Here is an 18,559-nt window from a genome sequence, read left to right on the forward strand (position 1 = left end):
AAGCCGCCCCCTCCCCCCCACCCATCTTCCAGGTTCCCCCTCCCTCCCCCTGCGCCCCGGCTCCCGGTGCCCGTCTCTAGCGCCGCCGGAGTCAGCGAGGGAGCCGGAGCTAACAGGAGGAAGAGGAGGAGGAGGAGGCCACGTCGCCACCGCTCGGAGCCCGGCCGGAGCCTCCCAGGCAGGTGCCGAGTGGGGCGAGGGGGCGGGGGCTGACAGACCGCCTGTCACGATGAGGGGGCGGCCAGGACCGCGCTGCGCCTCCTGCCCACCGGGGCGCCCCCCAGACCCTAGCTGGAAGGAAAAGGAGGTGGGGCCCCCTGAACTGCGCGGCAGCCATTTGGGGTATCGGTCACCATTTAGGGGGCCTGGACTTCCTCCGAGGACTCCCCATTCATAAAATTCCGTACTGGACCCTCACCATTGAGGAACTCAGGGGACCACTCCCCCGCCGGGGAACAGCTGTGTGAGGAGCGTAGGGCATCCAGAAATCCCGGCGTCCCATCCCAGTAGGCCCTGGAGAGGACCCCTGCCCTCTTTCTCTGCTTCACCTGTTGTCGGGGGAGGCGGGCGGACAAAGGAAGCAGCGTCACGTGACTGCTCATTCACAAAATCCCATCCCATTGAGAAAAGGGGGCTGGGGGCGCTGCAGCCTCCCCCTCCCCTCCCGAAGGACTGGGGAAACCCGGCAGCCTGCTGGTGGGGGAAGGGGCTAGAGCTCGTTGCTGGGGTCCCTAAGGCCGGTGCTCCAAGGTCCCTGCGCTAGGTGGTAGTGAGGGGTTGGACGCTGATCCCGATTATGGGCGGAGGGCTACGTCCCCTGAGCTGGGGGGCGGGGTAAGATGGTTCTGAAGGATGCTAGGGCGGGGAGGGAAAGGAGGAGGGATCAGTTCCTCTCCCAACCCCTCACCCGGCAATCTCTTCCCCTTGCCTTTCCTCGGCAGGGGCCTGAGGGAGCAGGCTTGATTTTTGTGAATGAAATGCTCTCTGGATGTCTCTCGATCGCCCGTTTCTGGCTTCCTCTGCCTCCATCTCCCTTTCGGCCTGTCTCTGGCCATTTCTGGTTCTCTCCCTGCTCCCTGCCCATCTCCCGTTGCTGGGTGACTCAGTGAGCTTTGCATCCGGTCTCATTCATAAATCCGGGAAGGGGTGGGGGGGGCGGGTAGGAAGACAGCCTGGGTTTCTCACCCAGCCAGTGGCCTGGGTGGCAGGGTGCGGAGGCAGTGTAGGGGGAACTGGAGCTGAGTTGATGGGCTATAAGAAAATACATATGCGCAGGCACCCAGCTGTGAGGGGGACGTTGGGTGGGGCTGTGGGTACGTGATGAGGGAGGAGAAGGAGACAGGGTTGATAGGGGATGAGCAGGAGGAGGAAGGGAAGTGGAAGAGCGAAGCTTTGGGGGTGAGGATGGGGAAGATGGGGAAAGGGAGGCAAGGTGAGTATGGAGAGAAAAGGTAGATATGGAGAAGGAGGTAGGCATGGGAGAAAAGAGATGGCAAGAGGAAGAAAGAAGCCATGCTGGAAGAAGGTGGGCATAAGAGAGGTGACGGGTATGGGCAGAAGGTGGGCATGGGGAAAGAGGTGGGTGTAGAAGGTAAGGGGAGTATGGGTGACTAAGGAGACAGTAGATCGGGCTGTGAGGGATGAAGAGGGGAGGTGAGGGTTGGGGAAACGCTGACTAGGAGAGCAGGAATGACGCTCACTGACCATGTTGTCCCTGTCCCCCTACCTCCTCCAGGTACATGGTTCGGGTCCGAGCCGTGGTGATGGCCCGAGATGACTCCAGTGGGGGCTGGCTGCCTGTGGGGGGCGGGGGCCTCAGCCAGGTGAGCGTATGTCGGGTCCGAGGGGCCAGGCCCGAGGGGGGGGGCCCGCCAGGGGCACTACGTCATCCACGGGGAGCGCCTCCGGGACCAGAAAGTGAGCCACCCTGGGGCGTGGGGGTGGGGTGGGGGTGTGGGGAAGTAGGGGGATGGGGCTGGGAATGCAGAGGTGAGGTCAGGTCATCTCCCAGCTGAAATCAAGTCCGGGTGTGGGATGGAGCTGGAAGTGACTCTGTCCTCTGGATGAGAGTGGGGAGTTTGGGGACTATTGGGGGTGTCAAACAGGTCCCGTCCCCTGCCACTGCCCACTGGATGGCCACAGCAGCCTGCTCACTGGTCTCCTTGTCCTGCTCCTGCTCCCTCCCCCAACCTCAGCCTGTTCCACTGGGGCTGGGCTAACACCTGACTCAGATCACATCCCTCCTCGTCTCAGAACCCTCCCCGTGGCTCCATCTTGCTCAGAGATCCTCACCACGGGAATTTTACACCACCTGCCCCTCTGCCCTAAGTATTTGGAGGCCTTTGGTGGGGGGACCATCTGGAAGTGTCACATAGGGTTTACCATCCTGTTGTGGGTTCAGCAGGAATATTCTGGGCTGTCTGGCATGAAATGGAAAGAGACTGTTGACGTTTCAGCTGGGGATGTAGTAGAAAGGTTTGGATTGTTTGAAAAGGCTTGGGGTAAGGGTTGCAGTTCAGAGCAGGGGTTGGAAGGAACAGTGTAGGGGGATTTGAAATAGTGTGGAAAAAATACAGTGATGTTGGGCAAGAAGATGGGATAACATCTAGGGTGTTGACCAGCATCTGAGGGGAAATCTGTGGGATTTTGATAAAAAAAAATTTGGGGGGTAGTATTTGGGGAGATTCCTGGGGCATCAGAAGGGGATTAACAATAACATTTTGAGATGTTCAGTAAAGCTTGGGGAGTACAATTGAGCCAAATGGGCGATATTGCCTATCAGAAGGAGCTTAACATTTTTTGAGGCATCCAATAAAATTTGGGATGCCTACTGAGATATCAGAGGGAAGGAGGTGTTAGGAAAATGTAGAGATCAAGGGTTTGGGGGGAAATATTGGAGTATCAGAGGTGTGCTCAATATTGGGGTGTGATCAGGGTTCAAGGGTGCACCTAGGATGGGGAAATGAGATTTGTGAGGTGCTCTGGCAGGAAGGGAATGTCTGACCTGGACCCTTCCTGCCTGCCCCCACTTCAGATCACCTTGGAGTGTACCCTGAGGCCAGGCTTGGTTTACAACAAGGTGAACCCCATCTTCCATCACTGGAGCCTGGGTGACTGCAAGTTTGGGCTGACGTTTCAGAGCCCGGCCGAGGCAGATGAGTTTCAGAAGAGCCTGCTGGCAGCGCTGGCTGCTTTGGGTCGAGGTGAGTGGTGCATGTGGTAGGGGCTGGAGCCTGGGCTGGGGTGAGTGGGGGGTGGGAGAAGCTTGGTCCTGAGAACTCACTGCTCTGCCTCTCTCCCTACCCCAGGCTCGATCACCCCCTCTTCCTCCTCCTCTTCCTCCTCCCCTTCCCAGGACACTGCAGAGACCCCCTGCCCTCTGACGGTGAGTCTCCTGGGTGCAACGCTGCCGGGAGGGCAGGGGGCTATTTCTATTCTGCAAACATTCTTGAGCACCTACTGTGTATCTGGAACCAAGCCACGTGCTGGGGACACAAATTCGGGCCGAAAACGATTAATGTCAATTTCAATCCCAGTGATTTTAGTTTTTCTGTTCTATCATGATTTACCCATTCATCCAAGGGTATTTATTGAACACCTTCCATAAGAAGTGTTTTAAGCACTGGGGATACATCAGTGAACAGAATAAAGTCCCTTTCCTCATGGAGCTTCTATTCTAGGGTGGAAAGGCAGAAAATTTTTTTAAGGTATACTATAAAAATGAATAAATATTAAAAGTAAATAGATGAATAAATCAATGGGAAATCCAACCTTCTAGTTACTTGAGATACAAATCTTGGAGTCATCCTTGACTCCTTTCCTTTTTTAATGCCTCCTCATCTAGTCTGTCAGCACATATTGGCTCCACTTTCTTTTTTAAAAAATTTGGCCTCACCTCACAGCACACAGGATCTTAGTTCCCCAACCAGGGATGGAACTTGGGCCCGTCAGTGAAAGCACTAAGTCCTAACCACTGGGACCTCCAGGGAATTCCCTGGCTGTACTTTCAAAATGATCAGACTGTGCCTCCAACCTGGTGACTATTCAACCTCATCTCCCAACTGGACCATCTCATCAGCTGCTCACCATCAACTGCCCCCCTCCTCCATCTCCTTTCCCCCACACAGCCAGAGGGACCCTATTGACATCTAAGTCTGATTACGGATATTCTCCACTTAGAGCCCTACCAGGGCTCCATCTCACTCCTGGTAAAGAACAAAGTCCTCACAGAGGCACATAAGACCCCACACCAGCTGGCCCCCTATTACTCTCCCTCATGGTCACTAGGCTTCAGCCACATTGGCCTTCTCACTGTTATGCCAAAAGGGAAGACAGATTCCTGTCTCAGGGCTTTTGCACTGGCTGGTCCTCTTGTCTTGGAACATTCCCAAATTTCCACATGGCTTATTCTCTTATTTCCTTCAGGGCTTTACACACGTAGTCTCCTCCTCAATGAGGCCCTCCCTGTTGTTATTCAGTTGCTAAGTTGCATCTGACTCTTTGCAAACCCATGGACTGTAGCCCGCCAGGTTCTTCTGTCCATGGGATTTCCAGGCAAGAATACTGGAGTGGGTTGCTATTTCCTCCTCCAGGGGATCTTCCCAACCCAGGGATCAAACCCAGTCTCCTACATTGGCAGGTGCATTCTTTACCACTGAGCCATCAGGGAAGCCCTGAGGCCCTCCCTGAGTAACCTGTTTAACCTGCAGTCTCCTCATGCTCCTTATCTTGTTCTTTCCCCCATCTTCTAAGACAGTTTTATTTCCTCTTCCAATAGACCATTTTCTTATCTATGACTTTACTATCCATCTCCCATGCTAGAATGTCTGCTCCAGGAGGGCAACGATCTTTTGTTGCTTTCTTGCTGCATCTTCAATGCTTAAAACAGTGCCTGGTAGACAGTTAAGTGTTCAGTAAATATGTGTTGAATAAATTGATTGACTGAATAAATGCACATAATGTCGGATTCGATTTGGCCCTTGCTGGGAACAGTGGGAATGTCTCAAGAACACGTGGAGGAACAAACCTGGTTCCCTGGGCAGAAAGGGGGGCTTCCCAGTATAATGGGAGATGAAGAGGGGTCTACAAAAGTCACACAGACAGATCCCATTTATTGAGTGCTTTCTCAGGAAAGATGCTGTGCTCTCTGTGCTCCATCTCATATCCTCCCAATGGCCTTTGCGAGCCTGGCAAGTCATGGGTGCTCAATGAATGTTTATTGAGGATAGTAATCTGTTGAGGTAGGAATGATTCTCAAGTCACAGAAAGGAATGGAGGGTCTGAGAAGTGATGTTTCAGCCTGTAAAGGACAGAGCTTGGTTTGGACGGGAAGGAAGACATTCTAGGTGGGTGGAACTACCCCACTAAAGGTGTGGTGGTAGGCAGGAGGCAGGAAGGCAGCTGATGACCAAGGGACAGGGGTTCTGAGAAGGGAGAATGATTTGATGTTCTGTAGGTTGGTGAGCTGAGCAGATAAGAAGAGGAAGTCCAATAACCATAACCATTTCCAGCTCTTCCTGTACTTCAGGCATGTTTATGCCCTTTACAGTGGGTCCTAACCACATCCTTATGAATAGACAATATTATGATCCCCATTTTACAGAGGAGGAAACTGAGGCTCAAAGAGCTGAGCTCACTTGCCGGAGGTCACACAAGCAGTCAGTGGCATTGCCGGGCTTGAACCCAGGCCTGTCTGGCCACAGAGCCCTCGCTCGCAATGGGAGGGGGTCTATATAAGGGCATCGGCTGTGCCAGAGGTCCCGGCTCTGAGGCCGCCAATCTCCCCCAGTCCCACGTGGACAGCGACTCCTCCTCCAGTCACAGCCACCAGGAGACGCCTCCCAGCGCAGCAGCGGCCCCCATCGTCACGGTGGAGTCAGCTTCCGGCTTCGGGCCGGCCACGCCCCCCCAGCGCCGCCACTCGTCAGCTCAGGTGCGGCTCCCGGGGAAAGGGGGCCGGGGCGCCGGGGTCCCGAAGTGGGCGGGAGCTGAGGCCGCAAAGGGGCAAGAAACCACAGATTCTAAGGGATGGCTGACCTGTCTTGTGGCGAGGGAGCTTAGGCCTGGGTTTCTGGGAAGGTTGAGTGAGGGCTTCCTGCGCGTCTCCTGCGCTCTTGGAGATTGGAATGCTCTGAATTCCAGAGGGGTTTAGGGGACGACTTGGACAAGGAATATATATTAGGGGGTTGGTGGTACTCATGGAAGGAGTTCTTCAGTACTTAACTGACGAGGAGTGAGATTCAATATCCGAGGGGTAAAAGGGACCTGGTGACCAGACTCCTGCAGAAGGAGAAGATGGACGGGGTCCAGGACTCTTGAATCTGAGAAGGGCTGGGTACAGGAATCCTGGATCTTGAGAGAGGACAGGTCTGAGAGCCTGGCCCACTGGGTCCTTAAAGTTTGGGCTTGTGCCTGAAGTCTTCTGTCTGTCCCTGGGAGTGGAGTGGGCTGAGGACTTAGAAGTTCGGGACCCCAGGCAATCAGGATCCCAGTACAGGATGCTAAGATAAATGAGGCCTGTGGCTGGGTCTTTGGATTCTCGGGTCTTCTAAGGCCGGGATGGATTGTGGAGGCATGTGGGGGATCACAGAGCCCGTTAACCTGTTCTCCTGTATCTTGGTCCCGCAGAGCTACCCTCCGCTCCTACCGTTCACGGGGATTCCGGAGCCTTCAGAGCCCCTGGCTGGGGCCGGGGGCCCGGGCTGGGGCGGCCGCGGCTATGAGGATTACCGGCGCGCGGGGCCCCCCGCGCCCCTCGCCCTGTCCACCTGCGTCGTGCGCTTCGCCAAGACCGGCACTTTGAGGGGCGCAGCCCTAGGGCCCCCCGCAGTCCTACCCGCCCCTCTCACCGAGGCTGCGCCTCCAGCACCCCCGGCTCGCCCACCCCCAGGCCCCGGCCCGGCCCCTGCGCCAGCCAAGGCCTCCCCGGAGGCGGAGGAGGCGGCGCGCTGCGTGCATTGCCGTGCGCTCTTCCGCCGTCGCGCTGATGGTCGTGGCGGCCGCTGCGCCGAGGCCCCGGACCCGGGTCGCCTGCTTGTGCGCCGTCTCAGCTGCCTGTGGTGCGCCGAGAGTTTGCTCTACCACTGCCTGTCGGATGCCGAGGGCGACTTCTCGGACCCGTGCGCCTGCGAGCCGGGCCACCCGCGCCCCGCCGCGCGCTGGGCCGCGCTGGCCGCGCTCTCGCTCGCCGTACCCTGCCTCTGCTGCTACGCACCCCTGCGTGCGTGCCACTGGGTCGCGGCGCGGTGCGGCTGCGCGGGCTGCGGAGGTCGCCACGAAGAGGCTGCGCGGTGAGGACGGCCTGATGGGTCCGGTAGCCAGACCGAGGACCCAAAATTGAGGGTCCAGGACCCCGGACTCCGTTCGGACCCCAGTCCCAAACCTAGGCACACCCGGAACTTGGAGCTTGAGTTTGGATTGAGAGACCCCAGACCTGGAACCTGGACCCCAAATGTAGGACGGAGAGACCCCAGAACCAGCTTCATTGGGATGTCTGTCCAAGAGGTTCCAGGGACCCTGAGTTCTGGCTTTCCCATTCTCCACCCCCACCCCGACCTAGACTAAGGAGATTCCAGGGATCCCCAGACCCTTCACCCCAGGCAGGCAGGGAGCACACGGATCCCTGAGAGCAGGGCTCATCCTGACTCCCTGTTCAAATTACCAACCTAGAACCCCCTCATGCCTGGCACCACGAACCATCAGATTACAGCCTCATAATTAGGAGTGGCCAGAACCTGACCCTACCTGTATACAGTTACTCCCAGATCTTAAATCATAGTACCTGGAATCACCCCCCAATGATTCTTGAATGCACCTAAAACCTGGGGCACCTGTATCTAAGATGTTCTTGTAGCCCCAGGACTTCTTAGACACCAAATCCTCTTAAGATGCCCTGAGTCCTTGGATGTGCTCAAACGGCTGTTCTCTCACCCAAATGACTTGGGAGATCCACCTCAGAGCCCTCCTTCCCATGTGCACATGGCCCAAGATTCAGAATTCAGACTCCGAGATGCTGTGAGCCAAGGATCAAAGACCTCTGTAGACCCACCCATCCCAAGCTGGTGTTCCCAGGAATTTTCAATTCCATATATAGAACTCTGAAGTCCTATATATGTAGGACTGATGTAGGATTGAAGGCCACCAGTACCTCAGGGTCTAAGACATGGGTCCCAACCCCTCAGATACCCTTCTTCCAAACCTCCTCGGACTCGGATTTCAAGCCCCAGATCATCCTGGAATCTTCAGCTTCTTTGTACCCACATATTCCCAGTCCCCAAAAGGCTAGGAGCCCAGTTCCCAGAAGATGGGACATTCATAGCAACTCAGACCTCTGACCCTTTGCCCCTGAGTGGCTCCAGAGTGCTTTAGGAACACTCAATCCAAGACCCTAAGGTGCCACTGACCCTCCAAATTCAGAACTCAAGCCTACACAGTATTGGGATTGTCCCTGACCCAAGACCTTGGTCCCTCCATGCCAGAGACAAATCTGAGGTGCCCTGGGACTTTCACACCTTCAGATCCCAGATTTTTTTGGATTCCAACCTCTCTAGCCTGATATTTCCCAGGCCCAGCTTGTGCATCTCCTGAGACCTGCTGCCTATTGAATCTTGCCGTTCACAGACCCCTGAAACCCCAAGGTCCCAGACTCTCAGAATTCTAGTCCCAAGGGCCCCGGCCCAAGCTCTCAGTATCATACAGAACTATCCCTTTAACCCTAAAGGGGGAAAAAAAAAACATTTTGAGCTAATGTTCCTGGATTCCAGGACCAACCAAGATCTCCCCTGCTCCCATATCTAGGACCTAGCTTTGCCATAGATGAGTGTGCAGGCTGTTCACTAAACAAGGCCTCACAGCCAAGGCTGTGAGCAGGGCTGGCCATGCTGTGCCCTCAGAGGAAGGTGTGCATTTGTGTAAGTTGCACAAAGGCAACTAGATATGGCTCTATTGGCACAAATGCCCATGGGTGCACACTCACACCTACACACACCCACACCCACACACTTCCCAGCCTTGCAAACTCTCTCCCAAGCCCAACCTTGAGTCCTAGCCTTAGTCCAAGCCTTTCATGTGCTGCCCCTCTGTTAACCCCTTCACTTCCATCTCAGAGTTGGGGGTTGTTTGGGAAAGTTTGAAAGCCTGGTTCATGGCCTTCTGAGACTCCTCTTCTGGGGAAAGGGGATTCCAAGATCTCTTTCTCTTCAGTGGAATGGGACTTCTAGTGTACCATGGATCTGACAGCCTGCATGGGGGAGATCACGGTCTTGGAGCAACACAATCTCAATGTTGTATGGGCTTGGGACCTACATCTGGTCCTAGGCATCTTGAAGTGTGCACTTACCTTTCCTCATTACCCAGACCTGGATGGCCTTGTGGGGGTTCAAGGGATAGGTCAAGGGGGCCAGAGGGATGGATCCTCCTGTCACTTCCTTTAAATTAACTATTTATTACATCCGGAACCTGTGAGATTCAGCTCTCTCAACCAGACCCTGGGATGGGTGAGAGAAAAGAGGGGTGTCCCTCCCACCCCCACTCTGCCCAGCTCTCATCAGTGTCAGACCCACCAGAGCTGAGGGCAGAGGGACGGGGGGCTGGGGCAGCCTGGGTCCCCATCCCCCTCTCTGTGCCTCGGTCTCCTCCCTTCCGTGGTGGGCGGGGGGAAGCTCCATTCTTAACCTACCTCGTTTTGGGGAGGGGTGGGACGGGGGACCAGAGTGCTGTAAGGTGCTGTGGGATCTGTGGACGAAGTGGTGGGGGCTGGGGGAAGGTTCCCTGGCTCCCACCTCCCAGCACCGCCTCTCCCAGGTCTCCCAGTCCTGCTCCCTGCTAATACCCACCTCTGATCCATGATTACTCTTCATCACCCCTAAATCAGGGGTGCATGGAGGGATGACCCTGGGAGCCAGGAAGACCTCAAACCCTGGAGCCCCCAGGCCCAATTTCCCAGCTGCTTGCCCCTCAGATTGGATGCTTGGCCCCCAGGCTTGGGGGAGGCACCTCGACATTTATCTTCCTGATCTTGATTCTAAGCCAGTCTGTGACCTCAATATTGTTATCAGTGCAGGCTGAAGTAGTGGGGGAGGATGGGGGCCGAAGACCAGCCTTGTCATCGGGGGAGGGGGCATGAGATATCGGCTCCAAGAAATGTCTGTGACAAAGTCTCAGCCTGTGTTCTTTATTTGCATTGATGCACCCCATCCGCTCATCTTCCTGAGCCACCAGACCAGACAAATCCTCTTTTCCCCTTCTCATCCTTTAGTCCCAAGCAGACCCTCGGGCTGAATTTTATACATCCAATCATTCCACAAGTACATTTACTGAACACTTGTTATATACCAAGCCCTGTTCTAGGTGCTGGGGATAAAACAGTGAACAGAAAAATTCATTCCCACAAGGAACTTATGAACTTTATAGTGAAGGAGACAACATGTGAAGGAGATAACATGTTAGTGGAGGAGATAACATATAGTGAAGGAGGTAACATGTTAGAAATGATATATGCATGCATGCTGAGTTGCTTCAGTCACGTCCAACTCTTTGACTCTTTGTGACCCTATGGACTGTAGACCATCAGGCTCCTCTGTCCATGGAATTCTCCAGGCAAGAATACTGGAGTGGGTTACCATGATCTTCTCCAGGGGATCTTCCCAACCCAGGGATCGAACCCATGTTTCTTATGTCTCCTGCATAGGCAGGTGGGTTCTTTACCACTAAGAAATGATATATCCTATGTAGAAAAAGTGAAGATGGGGGATACAGACAGTTATTGCCATGGTGGTCAGGGAGGCCCCATGGAGGAGGATGGCATTTAAATATAGCCCTGAAGGTGAGGGAGTCCTGGGGCTATCTGTAGGAAGAGCATTTCAGGTAAAAAGGACAGTTGTGCAAGGCCATGAGTGAGGAGCATGTCTGGTAAGTCTGAGGGACGTCAAGGGAGCTGGAGAGGGGAGGAGCAAGAACAGGAGGGTGCTTAGGAGATAGAAAGGTGAAAGAAGGGGAAAAGGTGACAGGGAAGATCTCTGGGACCTTGCAAGCCATTGCATGGACTTTGCTGTTCACCCTGAGTGACATGAAGCTATAGGAGTCTCCAAGCATGGGAGCTTGGAGCTTCTATGTCACAGCAGATGTGACCTGACTCAGTTATTCACAAGTTCCCTTTGGCTGCCTGTGGGGACAGATCCTGGTGGGCTGGTGGGTGGGGGGAGGCTTGAAGACAGGGAGGAGGCTGCTAGGATGGTCCAGGGGGAGACAGTGGTGCACAGGACGAGGGTGAGAGGAGTGCAGGCCAGGAGAAGTGGGGAAGATAGTGGATCTGTTTTGAAGTCAAGTTCAATTTAGATATGAAAGTGAAAGTCTTAGCTGCTTAGTTGTAAAGTCATTATCCTGCCTTCTTTATCCTAAGAGGTGGTGGTTGTTTAGTCACTGAGTTGTGTCTAATTCTTTGTGACCCAATAGATCGTAGCCCACCAGGCTCCTCTGTCCATGGGATTTCCCAGGCAAGAATACTGGAGTGGGTTGCCATTCCCTTCTCCAGGGGATCTTCCCGACCCAGGGATCAAGCCCAGGTCTCCCAAATTGCAGGCAGATTCTTTACCATCTAAAGCACCAGGGAAGCTCAATTTAGATAAGGAGTACACCATAAAAAGAAGAGTCAAGGTTATGACTCCATGGCTTTGGTCTGAACAATTTTTAATATTTTATTAAGGTCAACAACTGCTGCCCCCTGACCCAGTACTCAGCCATGGAGTAGACAGGACTATGGAGGAACCAAATTAAGGGCAGACTCTCCCCCTAAGCGGAGAAGGCGATGGCACTCCACTCCAGTACTCTTGCCTGGAAAATCCCATGGACAGAGGAGCCTGGTAGGCTGCGGTCCATGGGGTCCCTAGGAGTTGGACACGACTGAGCGACTTCACTTTCACTTTTCACTTTCACACATTGGAGAAGGAAGTGGCAACCCACTCCAGTGTTCTTGCCTGGAGAATCCCAGGGACAGGGGAGCCTGGTGGGCTGATGTCTATGGGGTTGCATAGAGTCGGACATGACTGAAGTGACTTAGCAGCTCCCCAAATCAGGTTCTGGCTCTTTTTGTCCTCAGAGTCTCTACTTCCAGTCTATTCTCACTCCCAGTAGAACTATCTAGAAACTACTGGAAATCAGGACAGAGTTGGGAAGAGAGTAAACCTGGAAAAATAATATGAACAACAGCTACAAAAGCAAGAGCAGTAATAACAATAGAAATAGGTTAAGTGGTTAAAAGCATGGACTTTGGAATCAGATCTGAATCTGAGTCATGGCACCTCCATGCAACTCAGTGATTCATCCTTTCTGCACCTCAGTTTTCTCTTCCATAAAATGGAGATAAAATAGCCTAGTACCACACACGAAATGCACTAGGTGGCATACGATATCTTAGTTCCCAAATCAGATTGGACAAGTGTTCCCTCCAGTAGAAGGGCGGAGGCTTAACCACTGGACAGCCAGGGAAGTCTCTCTGTTAGTCATTTTTAATTGAGTACCCCTTAGATGTCTGCTAAGCACTTACATACAGGACTAATCCTCACAAACAACTGTAAGAGATAAGCGTTATTACACTTATTACACAGATGTCAAGCAACTTAGCAGGAACACAACGACGGTGAATGGTGGAATCAAATACCTAACCTTTGCCTGCGGACCAAATTGCACTGGTACAGTGCAGTCTCTTAATCACCATGGTATATTGCCCTTGCTCCCTCTCTGAAAGGCTTAGTGAGGCAGAGGGGTGAAGGTGCATACTGTGATCGATGGGCGCACTGTGATTGATGAAGACTAACTCGGCTGTGTGTGTGAGTAACTGGGATTCCTGGTCCCTGAGAGAATTCCAGCTCTAAATAGGAAAGGAGGAAACGGGTTTCTGGACTTAGAGCGGAGTTGGGAGAACAATATTTGGTATGGGATGCTTTAAGAGCAGAGGGCATTTGAGGGAGTCGGAGGAAAAGCTGCTTCTATGTCGCAGCAGGAGCGACACCGCTGGTCTGTCGCGACAGCCGGGATCCAAAACGCCTGCTGTGGATTTTTACAAAGCCAGGTGGGTTTTCCAGCGCCCTGACTGGTTACCCGAAGGGACGAGCTCTAGTATTAGGCTAAGGCGGTGAGCCTGGGGGCGTGTTCTACCTCCTTCTACACCAATTGGAATGACGAAAGCCCTTAGCGAGAAGAGGCTGATTGGTCAGTTATAGGGGCCGCGCGCACGCCGCTCCTGGGGCGGAGCCTCCCACCGACCGGCAGGGGGCGCGCGCCTGACGAAGAGGCGACACTCGCATGGAGGGGGCGGAGGCCGAGGAGCAGGAGTGGGCCGCAGTGGCCCGGGACCTGCTGGCCCTGGGGTAAGGGGAACCGGGTGTGGCTGGGGGTGCAGGAAGGGTCAGGTCTTCCCTCAGAAATTCCTACTAACCTCTCCCATACCCTCCCGCTCTTTCGGCGGCGCCGCAGGTATGAGGGTTGCCCGGGGTCGGCGTCGCCGGGCACATCGTGCCCAGAATTCAGGGCGCTGTGCGCGCGGCTGGCGGCGGAGCTGGCGACTCTGGGTGCCCTGGAGCGGGAGCGAGAGGAGGGCACGGAGGCGTTGAGCGCCGGCGACGGTACGCATGGAGGGAGGTCGGGAGGTTTGGAGCCTTGGGTGCCGCCGCCACGCCCTGACCATCTCCCGCCTCCAGTAGGTCCCGGCGCTGAGGAGGAATTCCTGCGGCAGTTGGCCGGCCTGTTGCGGGAGTTGCACTGCCCGGACCGCGAGCTCTGCGGCGGGGACTGCGCGGCCTCACTGCGGGAACCCAACGCGCGCTTGCGCCTGCTGCGTGAGCTGGGGGGCGGGCCGGGATGCGGAAGTGGGCGAGGCTACAGCCTCTAGCGGGGCGGGCTCCGCACGTTGAGGTGGAACCAGGATTCCCCCAGTCCCCAGGGGGCATGCTCAAAACTTTGAGGCGTTCGAGCGGGTGGGAGGCGGGTGGAGTAGAACACTGGGGCGGGCTAAGGGCTCTGAGGTGGGCGGGGTTAGGATTCTGAAGGAGGTTCTCGAAGCTCAGGTAAATTGGGTAACGGAGTCTGACAGGGTGGTTCCGAAGTGGGCAGGGTTTGAATTCTGCAGAAGGAGCTAGGTCTCGAAGTGGGGAGAGCTTATCCTGGTGGTGGAGTCCGGGCTCTAGATGGGTGCAACTAGGAGGCGGGAAGTTTCGAAGCCGCTTGAACTTTTCGACCCGGGTAGGTGGGGTGGTGGCCCTCCTTGATTGCACTGCTCCTTTCCCCTACTTTTAGGCTTTCTCTGCTCCGAGGTCCAGGCCACCCGCCTCCTCCGCCTGCGCTCCCGTCTGGATCCCAACCCTGAGCCATTCTGTGGGGAGGGGGCAAAGGAGGGACCTGACATGGTCCAGGAACTGATCCTTACTCTCCAAGCCCTGGGGCTGCCCAGACCCACGCGGGGGACCCTAGCCTGTCAGCTGCTTCGGGATTTGCATGCCAAGGTAGCCAGAGTCCCCTCCACACCGGGGTCACCCCACCTTCCTCGCAGGGGGAGAGCCCCCTCTCCAAAAGAGGCTCCAGGAGGAGTGCCACCCCCTCTGATGTTTTCATCAGCAGAATTGTGACTGCCATTCTTGGTTCTATGGCCGGAGTCCTCAGGGTCATAGGGAACTGGGGTTCACAGAGTAGTCTATCCGATTTCTGTGCAGTTAACTCTATCTTCCTCCTTCTCCCATCAGATCTCCGAGCTGCTGCCTTCCCTGCCCCCAGAGTACCTGCAGCCCCTCCTCAACCACCCACTGGACACACCCAGATGGGTAAGGTTGTGTATGGCTTTAAGTGAAGGGTGTTCTCATCCAGAGGTGAGAGTGAGGTCGACCCCTGGCGTGACTGAGACCTTTCCCCCCAGGAAGCGTTGGCGTCTCTGTCCCAAAGCCTGCGGGATCAGTACGGCTGCCGCCGTTGCCTCCTCCTCAAGCGCCTTGACCTCACCACATCTGCTTTCCACTGGAGTGATCGGGCTGAGGTGTGGGCAGAAGACCTAGGCGGGAGCAGTTGTGGGAGCTGCGACTGCAGCGGGGAGGAAGGGAGGGCCAGGAATATGACCCTCTTGCTGATTCTGAGACCTAGGACAGTTTAGAATCCTGAGGTTGGGGATCTGGAATCTCTGGGTCCCCAGGGCATTCTAGAATTTCCTGGTCTGAGCAGGGAGGGTATTTAGAGCAGTACTCCTTATTAAAAGATGTGAGGGCCTTCCCTGGCAGCTCAGTGGTTAAGACTCTGTGCTTCCCTTGCAGAGGGCAGGGGTTCAATCCCTGGTTGGGGAGCTAGGATCCCTGGTGCTGCATGCTGCGTGGCATGCCTCCTCCCCAAAAAAACATACATAAAAGATGTAGGAAGCATATAACATTCTAAGTCAACTATACTTTGATAAACAAAAATCATAATGAAATATTAAAAAAAAAAAAAAAAAGATGTGGGCCTGAGAAGGGAAGAGAGATACTTTCAAGATTACAGGTCCCATCTGGGGAGGGCTCATGGGTATGTTCTCCCACTAACTCGTAGGCCCAAGGAGAGGCCATGAAGGCAGTACTGATCCCAATTCGAGAGGCTCTGACCTCAGAATCAGATGTCTCCATTGCACACGTCCTGGCTGCCCGAGCTGATCTGTCTCGCCTTGTCCCAGCCACTAGCAAGACTGCCCGCCGGGGGACTTGCTGTGCCATCAACAAGGTGAGCACCTGGGAATGGGGAAGGGCGCCAAACACCCTTGGCCTTCAAACTGGCCTTTCAGCTGCCTCTGCCCTGGACGAGCTTGTCCTCTCCTGCCTGGGCTGCTGCTCTGGCCTTCTCCTTAGGTTCCTGGCCTCTGGACTCACCACTCTATCTCCACATGGCATTTAGAAGGAACTTTCCAACTCAAAAATCTGACCATGTCCTTCCCCAGCTCAAAACCCTTCTATGGCTCCCCAGTGCCTTCAAAACAAAGTCCATCTGTTTACTGAGTCCTTGCCCACCTCTCCTGCTTTGGCTTAAAGTCCTCCCCATCACCTCAGTCTGTCTGTTGTTTTGGGTTTTAACCATTTTTATTTATTTTTTAAAATTTTATTTATTTATTTGGCTGCTCTGGGTCTTAGTTGTAGCATGTGGGATCTAGCTCCCTGACCAGGGATCAAATCTGGGCCCCCTGGACTGGGAGTTCAGAGTCTTAGCCACTAGACCACCAGGGAAGTCTCTTAACCATTTTTAAAAGCAAAACTACCCTCTGTTCAAATGATTAGGCTAAAATTTAGCCTCATATCTCTCTGTTTAAACAGTCTTATATGATCTGGGCTTCCTAGCGGGCGCTAGTGGTAAAGAACCTGCCTGCCAATGCAGGAGACATAAGAGACACAGTTTCAGTTCCTGGGTCAGGACGATCTCCTGGAGGAAGGCATGGCAACCCACTCCAGTATTCTTGCCTGGAGAATCCCATGGACAGAGGAGCCTGGCGGGCTACAGTCCACAGGATCACAGAATCAGACCTGACTGAAACGACTGAGCACACATATGATTCTTAGGGCATAAAATCTAGCACAGCAAAAAGTGAAGCAAAATTTTAAGTTAAGAAAAAAAACCAAAACACTGATTTGCTGGAAATGTTATACAAAGCCCAAATATGAAACAGACAAAAGCTGAAGTGCCCTCATTCATATTGCTGGGGATGTGGACCTCTTATCATCACCCTCCCCTTTATTCCCCTTTTGCTGAGGCCCCTTGACTGAAAGCTCCAGGACTGTATCTCCCACCATGCAGCCCCCACCACTGTACCATGCAGCATGCAGGATCTTGGTTCTCCAACCAGGGGTCAAACCTGTGCCCCCTTCATTGGGAGTGTGGAGTCTTAACTACTGGACTACCAGGGAAGTCCCAAAATCTGCCCTTCCCTTCCTGCTGTTCTCTTGGGTCTCTGGTCCCCTTGTCCAAGATATTTTTCTTCTCTGAAACTCAAATCTAATCATCTCTCAGGTGCTTATGGGCAGTGTTCCAGACCGGGGGGGCCGCCCAAATGAGCTGGAGGCTCCCATGCCCAGCTGGCAGAGCAGAAGAGAGGACGGAGGCGGGCGGAAGGCAGGCCGCCAGTGCTGGGGCCGCAAGAAGAAGAAGAAGTAAAGGGGGACTGATGATTGCGGAGAAGGTTCCTTCATGTGATGCTAATCTCCAAGGAGTCACTCTGAGGGTTTCTCTTGGCACCTGGCATCCCAGCCCCATGTTCCCTGTTCCTGAGGCCCCAAAAGTCCTCCCTGCATCTGCCATTCAACACCAAGGACCGTGTTCTCTGGAAAATAAATCTAATTTATGGCAGCCCTAGGACCTGTCTCTGTGGGGGCCAGGTCAGGGGTGCTCAGGTTTGAGGTGATTGGAGGTCTCTGTCCCCTGGGTCTGAACAGGCCCCTGCTGCTCTGACCCTTCAAGTCCCATTCTCTTCAACAACCTTTGCTCCTGTGGGCATGGGGCAGGAGACAGGCAGGCATTGGACAAATATCTGTCAGTAACCACTGTGTGCCAGCCCTGTTCTAGGCACTGGGGATACAGATAATAAAACTCCCTGGTCTCCTGGAGTTACCTTTCTGGTGAGGAAGGGCAGGCAAGAAAGTTTAGTTTGTCAGAGGAGGAAAGGGCTTTAGAGAGAAATAAAGCAGGAAGGCAGGATTGGGGGACTATGGGGGGATTGCAGCTTTGTGTGATCCGGGGAGGCCTCACTAAGAAGGTGATACTTGACCTAAACCCCAGAGAGGGAGCCACGTGGACCCCCTCCTGGCAGAGGGAGTGTCCTGTGCAAAGGTCCTGAGGTAGGAGTAGTTTTGGGCATGATCAGGGACCACTGGGGCCAGTGTAGCTGAAGCAGGATGAGTGAGGGGTGAGTGCTGGGAGGGGAGGCTGGAGAGGTGACAGGGGCAGACCATGTGGGGTGGGGACAGTGAGAACTCTGGTTTTCCTGAGTGAGATGGAGCCACCAGAGGGCTCTAAGCAGAGGAGGGATTTGATCTGACTTAGGTTTCAGAGGCTCCCTCCCTGTTCTACCCTTTCTCTGGCCTTCTCTCCCACCTCAGAGTTTGGAACTCTACCCGCTGTCCCCTCCTGCTCCTGACCCATGCTGACATCAGTGCAGCATATTGGTCAGTAGCTCCCATGTGAGAGGTGGACAAGCTGGGTGTGAGTGCTGACTCTTAACATTCAGGAGTTCTGTCTGCATTGGTGAGCAGTTTGACCTCGCTGAGCCTGTTTCCTCATCTGTAAAATGGGAATTTAAGGACTTGGCAAGATGATGATATTTAGTCACTCAGTCGTGTCCAACTCTTGGCAACCCCATGGACTATAACCTGCCAGGCTCCTCTGTCCGTGGGATTCTCCAGGCAAGAATACTGGAGTGGGCTGCCATTCCCTTCATCCAGGGGATCTTCCCAACCCGGGGATCCAACCCCAGTCTCCTACACTGGCAGGTAGATTCTTGACCACTGAGCCACCTAGGCTAGGTCTAAACGTATCCAACACGTTTAGAGCTGCACGGATATCACATGCAAGA

At 54.4% G+C, this 18,559-nt stretch overlaps 2 protein-coding genes across 4 annotated transcripts; both read left to right on the forward strand.

The window, feature by feature from the left end:
* The first annotated feature begins 213 nt into the window (after nt 1–213).
* SPRED3 (sprouty related EVH1 domain containing 3) lies at nt 214–10,157 on the forward strand. The gene is given in 7 exon segments (XM_043895105.1): nt 214–1,525; nt 1,736–1,859; nt 1,861–1,917; nt 3,035–3,203; nt 3,309–3,385; nt 5,789–5,932; nt 6,628–10,157. Coding segments are annotated over 7 exon segments (1,305 nt in total). The 5' UTR covers nt 214–1,457; the 3' UTR covers nt 7,294–10,157.
* Nucleotides 10,158–13,237: 3,080 nt separating this feature from the next.
* On the forward strand, nt 13,238–17,337 carry FAM98C (family with sequence similarity 98 member C). 3 transcript variants are annotated; one of them, XM_043895134.1, is made up of 8 exons: nt 13,238–13,364; nt 13,471–13,619; nt 13,695–13,832; nt 14,290–14,495; nt 14,733–14,810; nt 14,903–15,019; nt 15,559–15,726; nt 17,002–17,337. In XM_043895134.1, exons 1-8 carry the CDS (start codon nt 13,300–13,302, stop codon nt 17,143–17,145), a joined length of 1,065 nt encoding a protein of 354 aa, XP_043751069.1. In that variant the 5' UTR covers nt 13,238–13,299; the 3' UTR covers nt 17,146–17,337. The 3 variants fall into 3 exon arrangements, with proteins under 3 accessions (XP_043751069.1, XP_043751079.1, XP_043751087.1); XM_043895144.1 differs by having other exon boundaries at nt 13,698–13,832; XM_043895152.1 differs by lacking the exon at nt 14,903–15,019.
* The last annotated feature ends 1,222 nt before the right edge of the window (nt 17,338–18,559 follow it).

This window comes from Cervus elaphus, chromosome 4, assembly GCF_910594005.1.
Source record: "Cervus elaphus chromosome 4, mCerEla1.1, whole genome shotgun sequence".
Classification (NCBI taxonomy): Eukaryota; Metazoa; Chordata; class Mammalia; order Artiodactyla; family Cervidae; genus Cervus; species Cervus elaphus.

Coding starts and splice junctions, on each gene's coding strand:
- FAM98C (XM_043895134.1), top strand. CDS start 13,300: ATGGAGGGGGCGGAGGCCGAGGAGCAGGAGTGGGCCGCAGTGGCCCGG. Junction 13,620..13,694: donor GGCGTTGAGCGCCGGCGACG/GTACGCATGGAG, acceptor TCCCGCCTCCAG/TAGGTCCCGGCGCTGAGGAG. Junction 15,727..17,001: donor CTTGCTGTGCCATCAACAAG/GTGAGCACCTGG, acceptor ATCATCTCTCAG/GTGCTTATGGGCAGTGTTCC.